The 23,687-nt window shown below is 35.0% G+C and overlaps 1 protein-coding gene across 2 annotated transcripts in view; it reads right to left on the bottom strand.

The window, feature by feature from the left end:
- ANKS1B (ankyrin repeat and sterile alpha motif domain containing 1B) overlaps window positions 1–23,687 on the bottom strand; it is a gene marked incomplete at its 5' end in the record, with an annotated part of 414,325 nt that overhangs the window by 366,836 nt on the left and 23,802 nt on the right. For both annotated transcript variants that reach the window (XM_083860540.1, XM_083860539.1), the window contains one exon: window positions 2,601–2,681. In XM_083860540.1, the coding sequence (XP_083716666.1) occupies window positions 2,601–2,681 (81 nt within the window). The remainder of the gene's footprint in view (window positions 1–2,600; window positions 2,682–23,687) is intronic.

Here is a 23,687-nt window from a genome sequence, read left to right as displayed (position 1 = left end):
GACAGAACCTTACTTAATTGCATATTGAAAGAAAAATGTGGTGAGTTATGAGGGAATATGTCCAGGTCAAAAGAAACTCCCAGTTGATCTCAAAAGATACTGGAGTCACCTCATCTAAGCTTTGAGGAAAATTTAAGCTGGATTTTGGTTATCCCTGACACGGCCAAATACCATTACAACACCCAAGAAAGAACAGCTCCACTACAAAAAGGCTTCTGTTACACAAAAATTTCCAGAAAAGTGACTCCTGAGGGAAACTTTTTAGTACATGTAATGTTTGAGAGACTTCCCATTAAATAATAGTTTTGCAGTAAATGGACCAATGAGAGCTAGACATACACAGCAGTTCCTTTGAAAGGAACACCAAACAAAGGAAGCATAAACTGAACTAAGTGGAAGAAAATCAGTAGAAAAGCCCTGCACAGATGAAATCTATAGATAAAAACATACAGGAATTTTGGGGAAGAGTCTATTGTGAGATTCAAGCTACAAAATAGAACATGCAGCTCCTTCATCCTCAAGAATGCCCTGACCCATCACACTTATCTAGGGTGAGTCTTTTTTAGTGCTTTGGAAGAACTTTTTCATTTTGTACAAACACATTTCGTAGAGGAGGAGACTGAAAGTCCTTGGGCCAGTAACATTATTGGGCTAAGTGAAATTAGTTAGGGAGACTGAGATTCCAGTATCTGCCCCAGATATGATTTAATTACTTATATAAAGCAGAATAGTTTCCCAAGGAAAGAAAATGATCCCAGAATAACCAAGGAGGAGGGAATTCATCAGATACAGTGATCAAGCAAGGGATTTGAACAATGGTATCCAACAAGTATTCTAGCCACAAATTCTTATGTTCTTACTTTCCTTGAAAAACTTTGAAATCTCTCAGGTTCAACCTAGTGTAAAGTGGTCAAAATTAAAATCACAGAAGTTTTTAAAGGACAGTTACTTCTCCTAAGTGGGAAGATTCTTGTGTCAAACAATTGTATGCAATTTTGATTCTGAATTTCGAGGTTGAAAACTCAAATAGAGTGTAAAGTATTTTATTTGTTATTTGTGATGACTAACAAAATTAGAAGCACCAGGTGTCTGTCCAATTTTCGTGCTGGCCATGCTACCATTGCAGCAGAATCAGTATAATGGCTTGGATAACAGGTCCTGAAACCCTCATGATTTATCACAAAATACCTCATGATGTATTTCAGTTTACTTTAATATAACAAGGTATAATTGTGATGTCAGTACTGCTACTTATAGTGCTGTGAGTGTAAGGGCTCATAGCAGCCAACACTGGACTTTTCAAAGGCTGCAGTTGTATCTGCTGCTGCACATAAGTCCACATTTTTAAGTCCTCCCTGCCCTCAGAAAACGTTTGGTCAATACTGTGTCTGAAATCATCATTTGGCTTTTGTATGTTTTGGGATTTTATAGTTTATATTGCTAGGATTCACTTGAAACCTCTGATAGTTCCAGTGTTTATACAGCAGTATTTTTAACTTTCTGTGTAACTACTATTTTGTTGCCAGTGTTAAATATTGTAAACTCAGTTTCCATCTATTTAAAACCAGCAATCTTTGCAAGCCAATGCTTGGAGTTTGGTCAGTCAAAAATTAGCAACAGTACAAGAAACAATCCATAAATCATGAACAAAAATGCTGAGTTTAATAGACCATATTACGACTGTAGACCTAATTTCATGGAAGTAAAAATATATTAAATATATTAATGGATGATTCTGAAACTTCCTACACAGCTGAAACCTTGGAAAATGCACAATATCTAGTTCAAGAATTTACTTTATATATTTATTTAGACAGAATATCCCATATTCATCAAAAGATCAATCCATCCTAAAGAAAATAGGCACCTTTCTAGAATACAATTGAAGACTCATCCTAAAATTTAATTTTTCCACAGAGAGATGCAAAAATTGTGCAATGAGTAAACTAAACACATAATAATTATATATTCATGTGTTATTTTACAAACAGTCCAAAATCACATTAAAATTCACGTAAATCACTCAATTTCAACTGGGTTTTGGTCAATTCCTTATCTCCCACAGAGGAGTTAACCCAAACTTTATGTCAAAACTTTCTTTAGTGAAAATACCCCTTTTTTTTCTGCCTTTTCCCGTATAATTACTAAATATTCTTTGCATGTTACTTTTGCTTTGATAATGATTAATCTCTACTGTTCTTTCACAAAATTGTTTCCTGAAATGCTCACACTCTATAGATATGTACATACACACAGAAATAAAACACAGGAATTTCTGCTGCAATTTCCCAGCAATGAAAAAGCACTAGATCCAAGACTAGCAGTAACAATGCTAAATTTCCCCAAAACTAAGGAAAAATTTGGAAGAAGCAGTGAAAAAATCAATAGCTTTTAAATTATATTTCCCATTTGTCATTAGTACTTATTGATATTGATGACAGTGTCAAAACATCTTATAGTAATATACTGCATTGGAAAGAAGGCTCTTTCAATAAGTCAAGGTTTGCCAATTTTTGGTACAAATCTCAGAACTATGTTATATTTTCTTGCATTAGACAATTAGATACCATTCTACATAAAAACTAAATGTGGGCACTTACTTGTGTCCATTTAAAGCTGCATGATGTAAAGCAGTATAACCTGAACTGTCAGTGCAGTTTATGTTTGGTCCTCGCCAGATGCTGCAAATAAAGCAAAATTGTGACGTTAATTTTTTGGCTTGGGAAGTACACAAGTGTCAGAAATTTGATCTACAAATAATCTAAAGATCTCTGCAACAAATGTGATTAAACTTTAAAATAGGAATTACCTTGAAGGAAACCTAAAATAGCAAATGTCATATTGATATCAATATCATTTATTTATAAAAGTAATTTTACACATTCATCTACATAAGAGTCATGAATTTTATGTAGGGCAGAATCAAAGACTAATGACAGAACAGTCATTTCAATTAGATCTGTTCTCCCCCTATTACTCTGGTAATTACACTGAGATTATCATCTGATTTTGTACTACTTTTCCAGAAGTATGTGTTCATTGTCTTTAGGTTAGTTAGTCTAGAATCAAACAAACATCAGATTAGTAAGAACCAATCACATTGTTGAAAGGGGCAGGAAATTTATTCTTTTTACTTAACTTGATATTTTAGATCCCATTTTAGCTGATTATATTTTTAAAATAAATTAGATACACATTTAAAAATAAGTTAATTAAATTATGTTTTGTTATCTTTCTGTATTTTACAGTCAAATTAATTACATGTCCTGTTTAACCAGTTTCATGATCTATTACAGACTCTTCAAAAAACAATAAAGTACATATTTTGTTTCAAAGTGGAAAACATGGCTGCTAATCTACCAAACCCAACAACAAAACCATGCCCTGGAAATTGGATTAAAGAGGTGTTTTGAGAACCAGCAGGCTTTTTAATCTAACTGACTGCACTGGAAACTGATTGTATCTTTTACAGAAACAATTTACTCTTCTGTAATGGTTTTCAATCACCAGTATTAAAACTTCCAGAACACAAAATTATGAATCCTGAATTACAGTCTGTTTTCTTTAGTTTCTAATACACTGCTAAACAGTCATTGCCAAGCCATATTTCCCTTCACTTCACACATTAGAATCAAGTGCTGTAGTTTAAAAAACATAATTTGAAACTAGTAAGTAAAAAGAATTTTTCATATTGAGATTTTTCATTATCAATAATATGACATTGTATGCTTAACATATGATTTTTAAGAATTATTTACTATTGAATCAGTATTTTATTACCTATAAAATGGAATTTATATATATATGTACACATATATATATACGCACAATAGGAACTACTGATGTAGACTGGTCTCTCTTTCATTGTGTGTATTTGAATGATTCATTAGCTCATAAACTTAAGCAGTTGTTTTCCCACAAGTAATACTGTGTGCATACAGATTTATTTGCGTGAAACATTGTGTTCTGCAGTGAGAATAATTCTACATAATGCTGGGTACCTCACCTCTCCCTGCAATTTAATTTCCTGGAAGAATAGGACTGAATAATTTTCTTCAGTGCAAACAAACAAACAAAAGTAACTTTTAAAAAAATCCGCTCAGACATCTGTAGATGTTCTTTTCTACAGAAGACGACTTTCACATAAGAAAAGTCACTCTAACTGATAGCTCCTCTGTAATAGATGTTATTTATATGGCAAAGACAAGCTGTCTACCTGTTAGAAGCAAAGAAGTCCTTGTACTAACTTTTGTTATACTTTTGCGTAGTGTTTATCAATTATTGTCTTATTTATCGAATTATATTTTCATCCTTTGATATATACTACCTTATAGAAAAATGAAAAAAACAAGAAGTGGTATAGAAAGTAAGATTTTAAATATTACAGAAAAAAAAAAAAAAACTACCAACCAGAACATAATTTACTTGGTTTTGATAGCTTACTTGCTTTGACTTAGAGTTGTTAGGATTTGCCTGTTGGTTGTTTTTTTCAAAATGCAAGGATCCAAGAGTTCATATACTATTAATGACACACTAGGCATCATGAATACAATTTTTAAAAATCAAAGAGAAACTAAAAACTAAGAAACTCACACCAAAACTCCCTAAGATAATCCTCATTTGTTCTCTCCTAATTTTCTTCTTTAATCCATTTACTAATTGTTGTACTTCCTGACTGTGCTCTTAGGAAATACGTTTCAACTGAAACTATACTGATTTAAAACAAAAAAAACCCCCAAACCTCTGAAACTTTATTAAGGAGTATATAAATGCACCTATGTGAAACTCCTCGGGACACACAGGTTGGGAAGCTGAGAGGCAAAGGACACAGTGAGTAAATTTACAATGAGTAAATGCTGATGTCTCAGAGACACACGACAGGATGGACAGACTAATCACTGTCAGCTCCCAAAGGGTACACAAAGACCTTCTCGAAATCACAGTGTGGTTATCAAACTACAGAACACAGCAAACACAAGCAGGACTCGGCTGAGGCAGCGCCCTTCCCTTGGGCTACCACAAAAATCCTCTCCGAGGAGGTCTTGCATTGCAACAGTATTGCAACGTTATTTCCCACAAAAGGAATGCAGGTCCAGTATATACATGGGACATTTATGCTTTGATAACTGAGAATCAAATTCAAATTGGACAGTTTGAATACAAATTCTTACATCCTAAAACTCCCAGCTTCAGCTAAAACTCTTCTCTTGCAATTAGAATACAGCAGGACAGAAGTCCAGTCGTACATAACCTCCATACAAAGCATCTGACTTCAAACAAAAGTGGAGTAGAGACTGAGAAAAAATCTAAGTATCCCTTCTTTAGTACCATAAACATATCTGATATGAGAAGAATGATTAAATATATTTACTTGTCTCTGTATTAAAACATCTATGAAAGCAACACTAAGGAGAATCTGGCAGAAAACCAACACCATTCAATCTCCAGAAAAGAATATTTATTGACAGAAAATTAGTGTTTCTTCAGAATACTGTTAATATTGAATGTCCTTAAAAATATATTTTTTCTAGGACTTTGATGCAGTCAATAATCAAACTTCTTAATGTGGCATGCATTAATAAATTAGGAATATGATTTTCTATGTACATCAGTGAATTAAAACTTTCCTATTATTGAATTTGAAGAAAGTAATTGAACCTACTTTTTGTGCAAAAAAAAATAGTTTTCATTCAATGCTGAATTAAAACATGATTATCCTTAGTTTCTTCCATTGTATCTTGCCAAAGTAAGGCACAAATAAACAGAAGTCTGTTACACTATTTACATTATTGCTGCAAGCAGAAAGATCTCCTTCTTACAGTCTGCTCTCACTGTGGACAAAGTATATTGACTTTATGAAGTGATGTGAAATATTAATTGTAAATACTTTTACTTGGTCAGAAAATTGCTATTATTTTTCCTTTTTTTTTAATGTGCTTAAATAGTTACAAATAAAGAGTAATAATTCAAAAGAAACATGAAAATGACAAATAAAAATATGGTTAGTTGATTGATTTCTTATTTTGTTATGCTTTTTGGAAAGAAATAATTGCGAAATGGCTGTTGTTACACACAAATTAAGAGAAAATCAAGGAACTAACAGCTTTTTCCAGGTAATCATCACACAGACACACTCCCCATCAACAGTACAAGAATATGCTTGCAAGGTACGCATAATTTTTCCATCACATTTCCCCTCTGTACAAATATCTGGATTACATCATTCCATTATCATTATACTATCTCGTGACTATGCAAAAATATTTCTGGTCCTTATATGGTGGTTTTTCTAAGGTGAAAGAAAACATTTTTGGTGAACAATAAGAATTTTTAAAAGCCTTAGAAAGCTGCCTGATGACATGACATTATAAACTTCATCCTCTTTCCACTGATGTCAGTAGCAAACACCAACCAGTTCAGATTTACACAGTCTCTTACTGTTTCTGTGTTCCACAGAATAAATACGTATTACAGGAATTTGTCTTGTTCTGAGTCAAAATGTTCCACATTTTTCCATGTTTTTTGTTAATCTGACACAAACACATTCACTCAAGTTTTTTGAGCACACATCCAGGCTCTTTATTAGTGCTCTGCCTACATTCATACCCATGTTCAACTGTGCTAAGTCACTTTATACAAAGTACACGGTCAATTTTACAGAGAATTTTGAATATGTAGACTTTTACACAATAATATGTATCCTCATTCAGACACATAATAATAATGTTACTTATTGTGAACAGCAGAAAAATAGCTCCCATTCTCTATTTATGCACAATTATACCAAATTGACAACTCTTCCTCTAACCTCTATAGTAATAATGTTACTTATCAAATACAGAAGTGCATCATTTTTGTAAATTCGATTTTTTTTTTCTTTCTATGGATTCCTCTTTGGTAGAATCCAGTGTTATGCCAAATATATTATTCTATAAAAATATGTATTTATTTTTAATGCATGATTTTACCTATTATTAACACTCCTTTTCTGAATTTGAGGAACATCTTCAAATTACTTCAAAGAAAGTAAATTTAAATATTTGCCTTTAGAAGCAATGGAGAAAAAACCCTTTTAGAAAGTCATATTTTAAAGCCTAATAAATAACTGTACATGGGAAATAGAAAAATGTATTTTAGGATTAATTTCAAACAGGTGCAGTTATAGGTATCAAATTGAAAAAAGCAGATGATATTTTGAGTAAACATATCTTTGAACTTCTTTCCAGTATCAAAAAAAGAAACCTGTTCCATGAAGTAACTGAGAATTAAAAACTCGAATTAAAATAATAATAATTTTTATTATTTTATTAAAAATAAAGGGAATGGCAAATGTATTATCAATTCAATTAATATTGATTTTATTCTTAAAGCTTATTGTATATATAATTCCAATTAAGAGCTTTTGTTGTATCAGTGTGAAATGTGACTCAACAACATTTCAACTTTGAATGCACTTATGTCATTTTGTTTCCTGCTGTTTAGTTGCCTCAGTATAAATAATACAACAAAATTCATGATCAACTATTCATGGGATTAAGGATGTTACTCAAGTTCAGGTTCTAAAGCAGCTTATTCTACTTGATTTCTTTAACATTGATCTGTTAACAGTCTTGGCCTCAGTGTAAGCCTGCAAAACTGGAGAATTCCACTAAACTGGTGTCTTATTTCCATACTGATTCTGTTCATGATTTCTATTTGATATCTCAAGTGCAATACATGATTTTTATTACTTAGTATACAACATTTACTCATTACTATACTTAGAGCTAGCTAGAACAGCAGGTTAGAAAAAGATCTTCTTCAAATATGCAAACAGCAGGATCAACACTTACAGCGATAACACAAGCATGGAAGTAAAGCGTAATTTAAGAAAACATGTAGAAGAATGGGATCATGTCCAACGACGTAAGACTAAAAAAAACCAGTATCTTACCAGTAATTATTGTTTTTTCAAGTTTTGTGAAGTAGCACTGCTAAATGAATGGATTTAAACTGTCTAAACTATCTAAACTGATAGATTTAACAGACTACATCTGCCCAGATGAAAATTTGTAGTAGGGTGGCAGCATTTAAAAATACGCAAATAACCTTAATGTGCAATAGACAACCTCGTATACTTGCTCACTATCATTCTTGATGTTACTAACTGTATTTTTGATTGGAGAATGCCAAGATCCATACTGTCATTAGTCCAACCTGCCATCCATTGCTTTTCCAGTGGAAAGAACTATGAAAAGGTTGATTATAAATGACTGAAGGTTAGTGTGTGGCTGAGGAGAGGCAGAAAGCCAGACACATAGAGATACCAAAGTCCTGGATATCCAGAACAGACTTAGTCATAATGAGTCTTACAGAGAGTCAATACGGCCTTATCCTTTGAATAACCACAGGATAAAACAATTGCAACTGAAAGAAAAAGGTTTTACAAAAGCATATTTTGATAGAGTTAGGACTTCATAAACAACTTTAAAGGAACTCCTGAGGTGAGAAATTATAGGACCTGTATATGAGGACATTATGATGGTGAAGTACCCAAAGAACAGGCTGGAATAGTACTGAGATAATTGGAAATTATATAAATTCTTATTCACATGTTAGGTTATATGATAAACAGCTCCTGTTTATCCATAAAGGACCACAAAGGAGCACACAGCAGAAAGTGGGAGAAGCAAGTAATACCCTTGCCCCTCTACTCTGCAGCTCATCACAGAAGCGTCACCAGGGCATTAAAAGCCTATTTAAGTCCAGCAGAGCATAACAGCACCATGGCAGGCAAAGATACACCTTGTTGGGGTCCCTCTCAAAAGTGTGCTGAGAGCCTCCACCCCACTGCTTAAGGGTGACACACAACACCAAGAAACAATGCTGGAGAACACTTCAAGCTGAGAGACACCAGGGTCTAGGGCTACGGGACATGTGGTTTGAGTTACATTTCTGATGGGATTGGGGAGGTACCAAAAGCAGGGAAAGGGATGCATGTAGGTGATTTTGGGAGGAACAAGTTTGAGAAGATAGAGGGATAAGGGCACAAAAAGGGTTGATCACATGTGTATGGCTGGTTCTGCAGCACAATAGGCTGGTCATGTCTTGTAGTCAATCTTATTAAATGATGATTCTATTTTCTTGGGCAAGGGCCTCTATCCTGTGTGCATGTCTGAAGGTCAGACTGCCTGCTCTTGAATGAGATGATGAGTGAGTGAGAATATACGTCAGTCTGGCCAGGAAATGGAGCAAATGAAGGTCTGCATACTGGAAACTGGAGTGAGACCTTGGATCAGAGGACCCACATACGTCCATGGAGGCTGCAGCTGAAGTGCAGGTGTGTGAGACAGTGTGTAATTGCTAATGAAGGCCAAGCTGGATCAGTCAGCAAAGCAGGTGAAGTAGCCTGGAAGCCAGTTGTGTGGCTGTATGTCTCTGAGGTTAGGACCGTGCAAGGAGGTGATGTCATCTTAGACCAGGGAGAAGGTTACATTTTGCAGAACAAAAGATGACCAGGAGGCTTCTGGAGTTTTACTAAGTATTTTGGGGGTTAGCCAACTTTGAATGTCTATATAAAAATACTAGAGAAACCAGTGGTCTTGTATGGTTGCCACAGACCACTGGGAGGCATGTCCTACAACTCTTCAGATTGGACAGTCTGTACACGTGTAACTACATGCAAATTTAGGCATGCCCAGTTTGAGAAAGAATCTACCTAGAAAAACATGTCAATGAGCACTCAGTGTCTCCAATTAAGTACTCTATATGGTAAAATCTAAATAAACTAAACCTGAACAGAAGTCATGTGAACTATTTTAACTGAGTTAGAACTCTACTTGAATCTGCAATCAATTTCCCTTGAGGGTATGCGGTTTTATCCTGATAGTCTTAATAGTTACATCACCTTGAATGTTGTAAAAAATCAGCTAATATGCAAAAGCCAAAACGAGAAACACATTGACTTCATGATGATGTCACACAAAGGAATAGAAAATCAATTAGTTATGCTTTATTCAAAAAAATCTGTCACATATAAGGTAACTTTGTGTTTAACCTTTACCTAACCAGTCTGGCATCATCATTCCTTATGGACTACTCATCTAGAAGTATACTGGCTGAGTATACTGCATAATTCTGTGGCTATATACAGAAAGCAAAAGGTTCCTGACTAGTACTGGTTATCTTTACAATCCAGACTAATTTGCCTGGAGTGGTAAAAAGAGATAAAGCCTTCACCAATTATGACAGAAGGGTTCTTCTGTATTCCACTTGTCTACAGAGACAAGCTGGGGTTTTGCTTAGTCCACAGAGAACCATAGTAACTCCAGCTCATCAATGATGAGTCAGACAGATCTTTGGATTCAATCCAGAGTTCTGTCCTTGAAAATCCAGTCATTCTGACAGGAAAAGAAAATACCTCTCATTTGGCATCATCCTGCAGAAGAATGCTGTAAGAACAACTATTAAATTATGAAAATACACAGTCCAAAACCAGATCAGCAGTAAGTACCTTTAATAAGTAAAATCATTTATGTTTAAGCAATGTGAATCATGGTCTAAAACCATTGCCAATGGTATCTCCATGTATGATCTTAGGTGATCTGAGCAATCTGAAAGAATATCACACAGCTAATGCTGAAGATCAGTGCATCAGATTAATTGTTCCAAGAGAAGAAACTCCACACCCACTGTACCATGAGTCTGGGCTCCCTAACATGCATGAGGTAGCTTGGTTCTATGTATTTGTTATGAATCAGACCTATGCACTTTGTATAAGATCTATAGATTGATCAAGATTAACCAGGAACACAGCTCACTGTGTTATTTAGTGTTATTTAGTGTTATTCAGTATTAGGCTCCTTTCATAAATACTGGGTTCTTTCAACTCTTTTCAGACAACTAATATTTAGTAAAATTACATAAACAATCATTATTTTTCTATAAGCACAACAGAGATCAATCTTCTGAGGGGTTGTAAAAGCTCTTGCATATCTCATGATTCTAAGTACAACACTTACTCAGCAGTTGGTTGAGGGAAGAGATTGTCCCATTCTACTCTGCATTAGTGAGGCCCCATCTCAAGTGCTCTGTGCAGGTTTGGGTGCCACAATATAAGAATGATATAAAGCTATTAGAGAGCAACCAAAGGAGAGCTACAATGATGGTGAAGGGCCTTGGGGAGAAGCTGTATGAGGAGCAGCTGAGGACATGTGGTCTGTTCCGTCAGGAGGAGCCCTGAGGAGAGACCTCATTACAGTTACAACTTCCTCATAAGGGGAAGAGAAAGGGCTGGCACTGATCTATTCTCTGTGGTGACCAATGACAGGACACAAGGGAACGGCCTGAAGTTGTGTCAGGGGAGGTTTATGTTGGATATTAGAAAAGGGTTCTTCACCCAGAGGGCGATTGGGCACTGGAACAGCTCCCCAGGCCAGTGGTCACAGCACCAGCCTGACAGAGCTCAGGGAGCGTCTGCACAATGCTCTCAGGCACAGGGTGTGACTCTTGGGGATGGTGCTGTGCAGGAGTAGGACTCGATGACCCTTGTGGGTCCCTTCCAACTCAGTATATTCCATGACTTTTTGATTGCATACACTTATATGAGAATACCCATGAATGCTGCGGTATAGTATATACATCATTATTTTCTTTTGAAGAACAGAGCACATTCTCAGAAAGACCATTCTGACTCCATCTTTTGTAAAAATTGGCTAACATTAAAATATTTTTTTTAAAATCCACTCTAATATTACTTTTATCAGAAATAAACTGAAGCAAAGTCCTATTTCTCTTTCTCTCAAGAATACAGATACAATGACATATTTTGTTAGGAAAGATATTCCCTTAGCCATTCTTTTTCCTAATTCAACTGACCTTGGATCTTTAGGAAGAAAAGAGAGTTTTTTCCACAATTCATTTCTGGAGATCCAACACAGTATTCCCATCCATCATAAATTCATGGTGTTTGCAATTTTAAACACATTCTTATCACAGAGGCAAAGTCAATATTTACTAGAAAAGGAGAGTTTTAAACCTCTAAATGATTAATTATGCATCCTGGAACACTTACTGACATTTCTTTAAGTGGAATAAAAATTTCTGAAGCTCTGGCAGTGGAAGCAGTGACAATTTGCATCAAGGATTTTTGAATATGGATGCTGTTAGATCTATGACCTCAATCCAGTACTAAAGATTGTTCATCTTAGAAACCAACCTGAGATAAGACTCTGTTATAGCTGTAGGACACACAGAACAGAGCTTGCTATATATAGAGTCTGCAATTCAGCTGGCTTTAATACCTTGTCCTTCCTCATCTGAGTTTCCTGAAAAGTAGAATAATTCTTTCAGACACAAGCAAAATAGACACAAGAAGAAATGCATGATTCCATTTCCTCTTGATTTTTGAAGGTCATCTCACACCTCATTCTCAATTTATGCTGAGTTTTGAAAATGAGATTCAGAAATCAGCTATAGTAACAATAATCCCTGCATACATGTAATCAATCCCTAACTATCTTGACATATGAAAATGTAACAGATGTGAGAGTCTCACTTCTTCTGTTTGCATCCACATGATATTAAATCAGTTATCCACATCAATGATTTCCCATATTCGGAATTCAAAGCTTCCATATCTTCATCTCATAACAGCTCCAATAATGTCCAACCCTTTTGGACAACCTGCCATAGCCTAAACTCAGAAATGTAAAAGACTACAACTCCAGGAACTAACTTCCAAAATATGAATTCTGAGATATTAAGCCTCTTTAAGTCTATGAATTATGTATAAAATATGTGGAATATATATGTAACATTTGTGCTTTCCAGTAGAATTCCAGTAGAATATTTCCTCAATTATTCGGACTCCATGGGCCTAAGCAGACAGTGAACAAGGCAGAGAACATCAGAAGCCTGCAACAGCACATTTTTTGCAAAGTATAAGGTAATTAAAAGTAACCTTGATCAAAATGAATTAAAAACAGTACTAAAACTCTTTCCTATTGCTCTGGAATGACTGTATAATGCTGAATTGTATAATGTAAAGTTTATGTTTATGTTTAATAATATAAATATTAAACAATTTCAGTCTGTTCTTTGGAGAAACATAATTTCAAATCAGAGGTGCTCTTATTGCATTTGCTACTCCATGCTACCATGGAGTATCTGCATGTTGACTGCCTCCATCCAAGTGCTAACACTCATTCTTTCCATCAGCTTTGTATTAACTTCATTAACAAGGACACAGCTTAGAAAAGACATACAAAATATAAAGACAGATAAGACAAATACATTATAGAAATAATAGTCACTACATAGAAAAAAAAATAGCACCTGTTCAGATTACATCAATATTTCTTTCTTCTCTTAAATTGATTATCAAGTTAAATAAGGAAGTCAATCAGGGTGAAATTTGCTACTGCATTATGTACAACTGGGCAAAACCAATCCACTGATCAAGTTTTTTCAGAGCTTTGAAGATTGGACTTTCTCAGACATACTGCAAACCTCAAATGGAATCTTTAACACCTAATCTTTAATACATAGAAAATTATAATGTGATATGTTCAAATGTTTATGGCATAACATAGAAAACCTGAATAAGAATGACATTGGATGAAACTATTGCATAGTATAAAATTACTAAATCAGATAATGTTATTAACTAAGGACAGTTTGAGCAAAAATTCTCTTTCCTATGCTCTAGCTAACTGGAACAGTAGAACAGAAAAAAGCTTTCCAACAATAAAAACATAGAACTGATGCCTTTATTTCTTCTGTCAGCAACATGTCATATTTGAAATAAATAATATCAAAACAGAAGGATGCTACTCAGCACACATTTCATTTGCTGTGCTTTGCCAACAGAGGTCAGAATTACCTCGGCAGCATCCAAAGCATTACTATGATTATGACTAGAAAAATACTTTTATTACCACAAAATAACTTTCACAAAGACAAATAGCATACTTTAACTAGAGGCTGTCACAACGACATACTACAAAGGTCTTTCAAAGCTTTTGGATATGTAACAACAATGTCACCACTTAAAATTTCCTGAACACTGTTACTGAAATAACTGCAAAGGTCATATCCATCACGTGACTGACAAGGTATTTGGTAAGATACGCCAGCAATCATTTGGATCACTCAGAAAAAAATCAATTCATCCAACATGATGCTTTTCATTGAACAAAATCATTTATGACACAGCTTAGAAGGCAAAATATAATTACAGTAAAAATATTCAGTAAATTTTCAGTCTATTTATGTTAGAATTAGCTACTTAAATCCATTAGGAGTTATTGTTTCTACTCTATTTAAAAGCCCAATCAAATGTGGAAATGAAATCCAAAACTAAGAGGTTTAAATGACACAGAAGCTTCTACTATAAAGGAAGATATGGCAGATGCAGAATTTCAAACAGCTTAAAAAGAACAATACCCATTATTTCCAGATGTAACTAAAGTGAACACTGTGTCATATAATTTTTCAAAAACCACGTACACATCAAGAAAGAAATATTCTTTGTACCTCAAACAGTTTTACTGTGGAATGTTTTCTAGAAAATTAAGACCCACTCCATAAGTATTGCAAGTGCTCCATAGAATTGCAGCTCTGTGGATCATGAACTTCTCAGCAACATTAGAATTAAAATGCTAAATTAGGGGAAATATATTTAAAGAATTATCTTTCAGCATCTTTCTGCTCCTTTAAATTGAACTGATAGGATATTTCATAAAATCTTTTTTGGCAAATACCTTTTTGTAAAATATATTACAAGACTCAGCTATAACAGGAATAATTTAGTGTCTTTTCTGAACTGCCTGTTTGGTAAGAGAACCCAAATTTGTGTGAAAATATTCCTCCCAATATCATAGATTTAAAAAAAAAAAAAATTGCAGGAGAGATCCCAGTTCCACAGTAAGACACCGTGCAAAATGATTCATCACAACTCTCTCTCTCTAATCTACTATCAGCACTATGGTACCTGAAGGACTCATGGAACAATTACTGTGATTTTTTTCAGCTGTTTTAAAATCAAGTAATGTTCCTAAATCTTTATATAATTCAGCAGGAAAAAAACAATTCCCAACTAAATACCTTAGGTACTAAACTGAATGTATTGTGCAAGGCTAGGCTGGCCTACAACAAAAAGAAGGGAAGAAATACACCAAAAAAGGCTATGAAATGCATGTGTGGATGGCAGATTCCATCCTACTTTCCTTTATAATACACATAAATCTCTCTTCTTTTTTTTTTCTCTCCATTAAAAATCAAACATTTCCAGGGAGGAAGGGATCCTTTTTTGTGAAATTTCCAAAAAGCTGTAAGGGTTTAGAAAAATATGGAGATGGGAAGGCCTCTGACATACACATGGGCTAGGTCCTCTAGAAGCTACTTATTAGTAACTGTTAAATTAATCCAGACACAAAACCCCATGAAAAACAGACCCCAGCTGAATTTACCGTACTCTGAACACACTTTAAATTTCAATTATCTTTAATCCTGGAAAGAAAGATCTTTTACTACATATTCTGAAGTCACTTTCAACAGGTAGATTTGACTTGACTCAATCTTGGCAGTATTCAGATGAAGCCATCATTTCACCAAAGGGGGCACAATTGGATTTCAAATAGTAAGAATAGTTACATTTTCCCCCAGGTGCTGAAGCCTGACCAAAACTATACTAGAAAATCCATATATATATCCTTCTAGGGGAATTAAATTTCAAAAGTGGCCAAGGCCCAGCAGTTGGTAGTTCACGGCTGAGCCCCCCATGGTCTCACCACCCAGGCAAAGAAGCTCATATAGATGTATCAGACACAGCCTAAGTAAGCACAATTCAAGGAACATTTCTTTCCTGGGGTGAGGGGGTTGTAGTAAAAGGTAAATGCTTAAAAACCATCTAGCTACTGGAATATCCATCTCTTCTGGATTTCAAGAAGCCACCTGAAAAGAGTGCGAAGTGATCTGAAGGCACTTGGAATTTTAAAAGGCATGAGAGCCCAACCAAAACTTATATGAAAGACCTGCATTGATAACACATGATTTTAAAAACCACACAGAGCACAGCATTACTTCTATAATACTGATAACTGAGACATTAAATTAATTTGGGGTAAATTATTAACATAAAGATTCCATACAGACTTTGATCATGCCAGTTCAGAGTAGATTGAATATACAGAGAATCCGTAAATATTTTCTATAAAAGCATAATCAAATCTGGAAGGTTAATTTCTCCTTAGGCATGGAAACAGAACATCAGGATGGAGTTCATGGTTGCAGAAATTCTAAAACTATGCCAAATCTACAGCAAACAAAACAGAAACAAAACTTCTGACCTTTTTTTGTAAAACAAAAAAACTTTTACAGTTCAGCCAATTAAGGAATAGATTCTCATTACAGTGAAATACAAGTTTTAACATAGTTGATCATATAGTTCTGTCATATAAAAGACAAAACTTTAGGAGCAGTCCAGGGCATGAGATCATTTCAGAACAGCTTGGAGGTTTTTTAAATGGCAGGATGAATTTTACAGCTTCAGTTTTGTAGTCATCACAAAATACAAAAATCTTCACATTGGTATATTGGTACAGAACTGTATTTTTAATTTTACAAACAGAAAGTGGTGTTTGGCTCTCTTAGCCAAAGTCCCTGTGAGCAACCTGAAATCCCTAACAGATTCTCCAGACAATCGTGTTTAGGCAGTAGAGTTTTAGGTAATTCTCTTCCACATAACAGAGGCACGATTGTTTCAGTCCTCATTTACAAAATAGCAGTGGACAGTCTGGAATCTAGAATGTTTATACACTGGTGAGATCAAAGCACAATCGGTATCATTAAAATTATCTGGCCCTGCTTAGCTCCCATATTAGAAAATATGTCATGGGTTGTATGCAGGTTAGGATTCTCCATTCTGCCAGACCCTGAATGCCACGTCAGTTGTCTTGTTCAGAGTTCTCTTGTTCAGAGTTCTTCAACTCTGAACCATTTAGGAACTCAGGCTGCACCAGCAATAGTAAACTAAACCTGTTTGGAACTATTTCCTGGCACTGAAGTCATACTGGCATAGAATGCTCCACACCTATACTACTCAAACCTTCTAAGCAGGATAGCTCCATCCAGACTGTCATTCAGACCCTAGGCACATACTAATTCTTCAGCTGTGCCCAGTAGCTCTTTCCTTGGGAGAATGCCACATGGCACGTTCCAGCACCCAGAAATGTTCTCTGGCATGTTAAAGTTAGATGCAGCCTCACATTCCTGTCACAAATTTCGCAGAAGCCTGTCTCTCACCAGCAGCAACTATCAGCTTAGAGGACACAAGAGTACCACTGTTTTGATTATGATGAGCCTCTGTCCCATGGTTCATGTTTCTCTTTTATGCCTTTGATTCTCTCAGCAAAGGGAACAGAAGAAAGGAGTGGTGGTACACTGACCCCAATTCCTTTTTTAGATTCTTGTTTGACTGCTTGACACCAGGATAGAGGATAAGGGGGAGGAAAGCTATAGATGTGAATATCCCAAACAATACACCACTGTTGTTAACTTCTTTTCTTCTTCTCTCCTCCTTCAAGTGCACACTCATACTGAGGGAAATTTCTAGCAGCACATCCATAATGGCATAGTATACCTGCAAGGCAGCCTAGTCATTCTGGTAAAAACTTAAGAAAGGAATCCATGATGGACTCAGAATGAACTTTCTCCAGGAAAATATTGCTAATGGCTACAGCAGCATGAATCTCTTCAACTTTTTAGCAGAAAGAACACTTACCAAAAAGCACTCTTTTTGGTTCAAAAAAGCAAAGGCAGGCATAGATATGAAAATCATTCACACCAAAACCATCTGCATTTAAGTTTTATAAACAGAGACTCTGGAAGAAATTTCAAATTATATAAAAGAAAGCAAGAAGTGACTGAGTAGGAAAAAGGAATTAATCCCACCAATACAAAACAAGCTGAAATTAAAGACAGTCAAAGCCTCACTTCTGATTTCCCAGTCATCACAAATCAAGGAGAAAGAGACCTTCTTAGGTAAGAGGGACCTAGTTAAACATTGGAAATTTGTCCCACTTATCAGAGATATTATTTTCCATAATTAACTAGATGGTCCCTCCAGAAAGAAGAACAAGTTTCTGTCTTGTGAGAACAGGTCAAGGATGAAAGTGAGAGCTGGATATCCATACCCATGATGAAGAATATACTCGAACTAGGAACTTCCATAGTGGCAGTCTGCCATACTGTCTCTGAAAATCTCTTAAAAATGGAAAAGAAAGGTAAGTATAAATCAGGAAATTTAAACAAACAAGAAAGGAACTCCAATGCCTCATCACAGTTGAAGCAGGGTAGGAGACACATTCTATTGATCTCTGATTCAAAAGTTTCAGTTTCTGGAAGGCTGAGATCACAAAATCAAACTAGAGAATGCTGTCTTAAATCTACTCACGGTTCAAACTTACATTAGGTCAAATTGTTTGATATTATATTCAGAGTTTCTCGGAACTGAAATCTTTAACTGGATATACTGATCTGAAAGATTAGCCACCTGCTAGCATGGCAGAGAGAATTTCGTATCACTTTGTTTATGAATCACATGGTGGCAGGGCTACATTTCCACACCTAATAATCACAGTGAGGTTAAAAAGGTGCTCTAGTCCCCCTGAGCATGGGAAACTGTCGCTGGAGATACTTGGAGACACAAAGATTCCAAACTACAGGATTATATACTTGAATTATTCATAACCAATTTTAAGTTTAATTTCCCACAGATAAATCACATTACAGAAAAAAACTCTTACACACCAAGAGATACAAATTATCTCTGTCGATTTAAAGATAAAACAGCATTGAATTTTATCATTTGAACTATTCTTCAAACTCAAGGTGGACCCCTTCTTCTTTCAAACTTGAATGTAACTGGTTTAAAAAGGAACTGATTTCTTGGCCACTGTCACACAAAGTTGAAGGAAAATTGGAATGGTTCTGTACAGCTATGGGGCTGGGAGAAAAGACTCAAATAAATGTTTTAACCAATGCCAGTACAAACTAAAACACATATAAAAAACTAAATGCAATTAGTATTGTTTATTAGAAATAAACTAAATAAAGCAAAAGGAAGAAAGAAATCAAAATTCAGTTTATTTGAATTGAGCTCCTACTAATTGTATCCTGCAATTATAACCATTAAAAGATCACAAAGATTTGCTAGCAGGCTTCACTACCTTCTTTATACTTGTACATGGTGGATGAAGTGAATTACCGGCACTTCAGGTCAAGGAATTCTAATTTCAGCTGCATGGTCTCATGTGTGCAGAAATCAATCAACCACAAACTTGTGGTCAACCAACAATTAAAAATAAGAAGGAGAACTCAAGTTAGTTATACTATGAAAGTAGTAGTATTTTTTTATTTTTCATTTACTATTTCTAGTGATGTGGTTCACTGTGAAATAAAAGGAGTACATAGTTCTAAACTTAGACCCCCAACCCATGGATCTCCAATGAAATATAAAAGAAGAACAATAATCCATATGTATATAACCCACAGTTAGAAACTATCTCATAGCATGCTGTAAAATATAACTTTATTTTAAATTGGAATAATTTTAAATATGGTTATTGCAATAAGCAAAGACAGACATCTGCAAACAGAGGATAAACTCAAATTCTAAATGCTCCTCCATATACTGTGGAGGGGTTTGTAAAGAAGTATGTGCATATACTATGATTATTCACTTCCCAAGGCCATTTCCATTCTTTGGAAAATACTTTCACACTTAGACATTGAACTACATCAAGCAGAACTCATATCTGTAACCTGAGGAAGAACATTTCATATTCTCCAAAAGACAATATAAGGATTTTACCCTTACAAAGGTGACCAACTAGTCTTACTATCCTGAACACAATCTAAGCACTGAGTTAATATGATATTATACCAAAGTCAACAGAGTTACTATCAAATCATCATCAATATTTCAGCATTGTAAAGACAGCAGCATAAAATTTGGTTTTACTATGACATTTGGTACCATACTATAAAGCATAAAATATGCATAAGTATTTTGAAGTCAGATGAGAGAAGTTTGTCGATAATTCAGGCAATAAAAGAACAGCAAATTCCCATGTTTTAAGTATTTTCAACAGTATTTGATTCTATTTTTTATTGGTTTGATTGCTATTTCTTTATTCTTGCAGTTAAGATGAAAAAATAAAAATGAAGGAAAGTTATAGCTATATAATACATGAATAAAACAGTGATTTTTCCCCCCTGATATTTTCCTGAATTCTTTTTATATAAGGAGATAAAGTTTCTTTAAATAAAGCTATCTTTTTAGGATAAAATTAATCAAAAGATAAGCATTTAACAAACTTAATTCCAAACTATCCGCATAATTACTTACAATTGTTACTGAAAGAAAAAATTATTTAACTTCCAAAACTAAGAGACTGGAGTATTTTTAAGAATAGAAGCTGAATCTTATAGCACTGTTTAGGCTAGGGACGGTTTGGGGAGGACCTCACAGTAAGTATACAATGGGATAGTGTAGAGAAGGCAAACCCAAAGTCTTCTCAGTGGTGCCCTGTGGCATGAAGTTTGACACACAAAATTCCACCCAGAAATAAGAAAATACTTTTTTACTGTAAAGGTTATGGAACACTTGAGTGTCCATAGATGCAGAGTGTCCATTCCTGGAGGCACTCAAAATCTGGCTGGGCAGCCTCTTCTAGTTCACATCTGTGGATGACCTCCTGAGGTCCCTTCCAATATCAACTCTTCTGTGATATACATTAATTTTATATGAAGATATATTAACTTTTTTACCAAGAGGTCCACCTCTTGATGTCATGCATGAAAGTATATATAATAGAAAACGCCTCTGTAATATTGTTTTCTTCAAATCCAGAAAATTCAAATTCTCATCTTCAACTATACAGAGCTTCATCTAAAAAATAAGTCTAGACACCAGTAAGCAGACTGAATCAAGAGTAACCCATATATTACTATATGTGATGGAGTAAATAGACCCAGTCAATCCAAATCAGCCAAGTTTTTCTCCTTTCTAACACATGTGAATCAGGTGCACCTCACATTCCATCCTACACACACTTCCTAAGAATCTTGCAGCTAGAAACTCTGCTTTTGGCAGTCCTTGACAGTCATGTACAAGATACATTGAACTGCATTCAGTACTGTCATAAAGTCCTCCCATGAATCACTGGGATAAGAATAACGAGGCTGGTCAAAAGTTGACCAAATTACTTGTACCAAATTAAGATTTCTTTTCTCCTGAAAATCTAAATATCTGTGGTCCACATAGCAAGACAATTGGAACAGTTCCATCTTTTCAGAGTGTTGTGACAATGTAAATATGGACTGACTGGGACAACAGAAGCTCTATCCCGCTAAAAGATAACTGTCTAATTTTCAGAGGCTGAAGGAACTTCTAGGTACCAGAACTACTTTACCGTGAAGTTGTTTGTAAAGAATCCCACCTTTAACAATGACAGGACTGCAGTGGAAAACAAAGGGAATATGCAATCCTCTCTATCAACTCATAATAAAGAGAGTAACAGATAAAGTTACTAAATTAATAAACCTTACATTATTCAGTGATAAAATAAAACTATCAAAGAGAAACAGAGGAGAAAATTACTCTCATCCAACAGTCTCACTGCATAAGAATCTAAGTAACAGTAGCAAGTAGTGAACATCATTGATCACAATCAGTTCTTTAGCCAAACTTCAGCACCAGAACTTGCAGCTGTAGATATTGTTGCCAGAAAAGACAGAATGCTTATGGTGAGAATGTAACTGTGAAGTCTTTCAGAATATATGAAATGGACCTTTAGAATCATCTCATTCAATCACTTCGTCTGAGATGGGAAAATTTCAAAGCTGGAGCTAATTTGGAGTTAGTTCAGTTTGCTTGGGAAATTGTGCAATCAAGTTTTAAGTGTCTTCAGTCACGGATATTTCACCAACTCTCTTTCCAATCTTTTGCAGAGGTGGATTACCCTCACTGTGATTTTTATCTATAATATCCAATTATAAATTTCCCTGTTGCATTTTGTATCTGTCCCCATTTTCCCCTTGCTGTGCACACCTGATAAGTCTGGGGCCATTTTTAACACCTAAATAAGTAGTTTAGTTGTGGACACCTTAACAAGATCCTCTTTGGTGCTCTTTTATTCTGTCTGAACAAACAGCTCTTTTAACTTCTTGTATGCCCGTTCTCCAGCCTCTTAATGATCTTGGCATGTTTCTCTCTTCTAGATTTTCCCCAGCTTGTTTGTATCTCCTATAATGAAGTCCAAAACTGTACAGGTCCTTGAACAGAAGTGAACAGGTACTTCCCTCAACTTGCTGGCCATGTTTTCTGTTGATCTCAGCAAGGGCACATTGCTGACTTATGTTCTCACCACAGATGGCAGACAGGTTAGCCAGCTACAAATTAGCCTTGGTAAATCCAGGTTGATTCCTTCATCTAACCTCTTGTCTTTTATGTATTTGGATATGCTGTCATGAAGAAAATACACATACCTTGATGGGGCTGAAGATATTAAAAAAACTGAAGATGATTCAAGAAAGAAATAATCATTTTACGTTCTTTATTCTCTGGTTTAATAGAAATCCATGATTATAGTGGCTGTCTTTCAAATCTTGATCTTACTTCTTTATTCATAGACTGAAGCCAAGATATTGTCCATCAATTCACTACTGTGAAACCCTTTGAATTTCCCAGTTCTCTTCTAAAACAGAGGGCATACCAAATTGCAAATAAATACTACCTTGATAAAGCTGAAAAGCAACTATATTTTGTGCTGAATTTTTTTTCACTCATTTTAAAGTGCAGTTGATTTTTTCTAAGGCCTAGAATTATGAAAAGGAAAGTACATACAGAATAGGTAATATAGATCTTTCTCCTCAAGTTAAATAAGTTAAATCTATGAACAAATAAACATACATTGCATTACCAGAATTAGGCACCTTGGGTAGGACTCAGCAGAGTAATCTAAGAGAACACTATGCAGCTCCTTAAATCTAGTCAAGAGGAAATTCTAAGATACACGTATTTCTGAAAACCCCTCTTCTTTCAAGGATAAAGAATCTCAAGACTAAAGAAAAATGCCCTCCTTTACAAACCATAAACTGGAGGGCCTTTCAGAAATACAAGCAGCCACCTCCTTTTCCCTAAGAACTCAGAAAAGCTGACTTCTTTTTTTCATGGTGCTCAGTGGTGGTGGAAAATCCTTAAAAAAGGAAATGACAGCATTCACCTAGGAAATACCCTGACCTCCAGTCTCTTAACTAGTGAATGACTGTATATTATATATTTGGTTAATTCTAGATAAAATAAAGAAACAATCATAAGAATAATAAATCCTGACACAGGCTTTGCAACAGAATATTTCAAGCATGAAAAAGAGCAAGGGTTTTCTCTCAGTAACCTATAACAAGTCTCTTTGATAAAGCCTACATTGAATTATGCAGGAGATTCTGCAAATGTCATGTGTTTTTGACGACAGGTAGTTTATTAAAATCTGTCAAACAAAAGTATGAAGTAGAGAGTTTGTGGGAGATTTCCACAAAAACAAAACAAAACAAAACAAAACAAAACAAAAAAACAAAACCAAAACTATGGAGTTACATCAAAGGAAAATTAGGACATCTAAATTTTACCTGCAGTAGTCTTCAAA

Source organism: Zosterops lateralis (assembly GCF_965231275.1).
Source record: "Zosterops lateralis genome assembly, chromosome: 4".
Taxonomy (NCBI): Eukaryota; Metazoa; Chordata; class Aves; order Passeriformes; family Zosteropidae; genus Zosterops; species Zosterops lateralis.
Note: the sequence above shows the minus strand (reverse complement) of the source record. Positions and strands in the feature narration are given on the sequence as shown.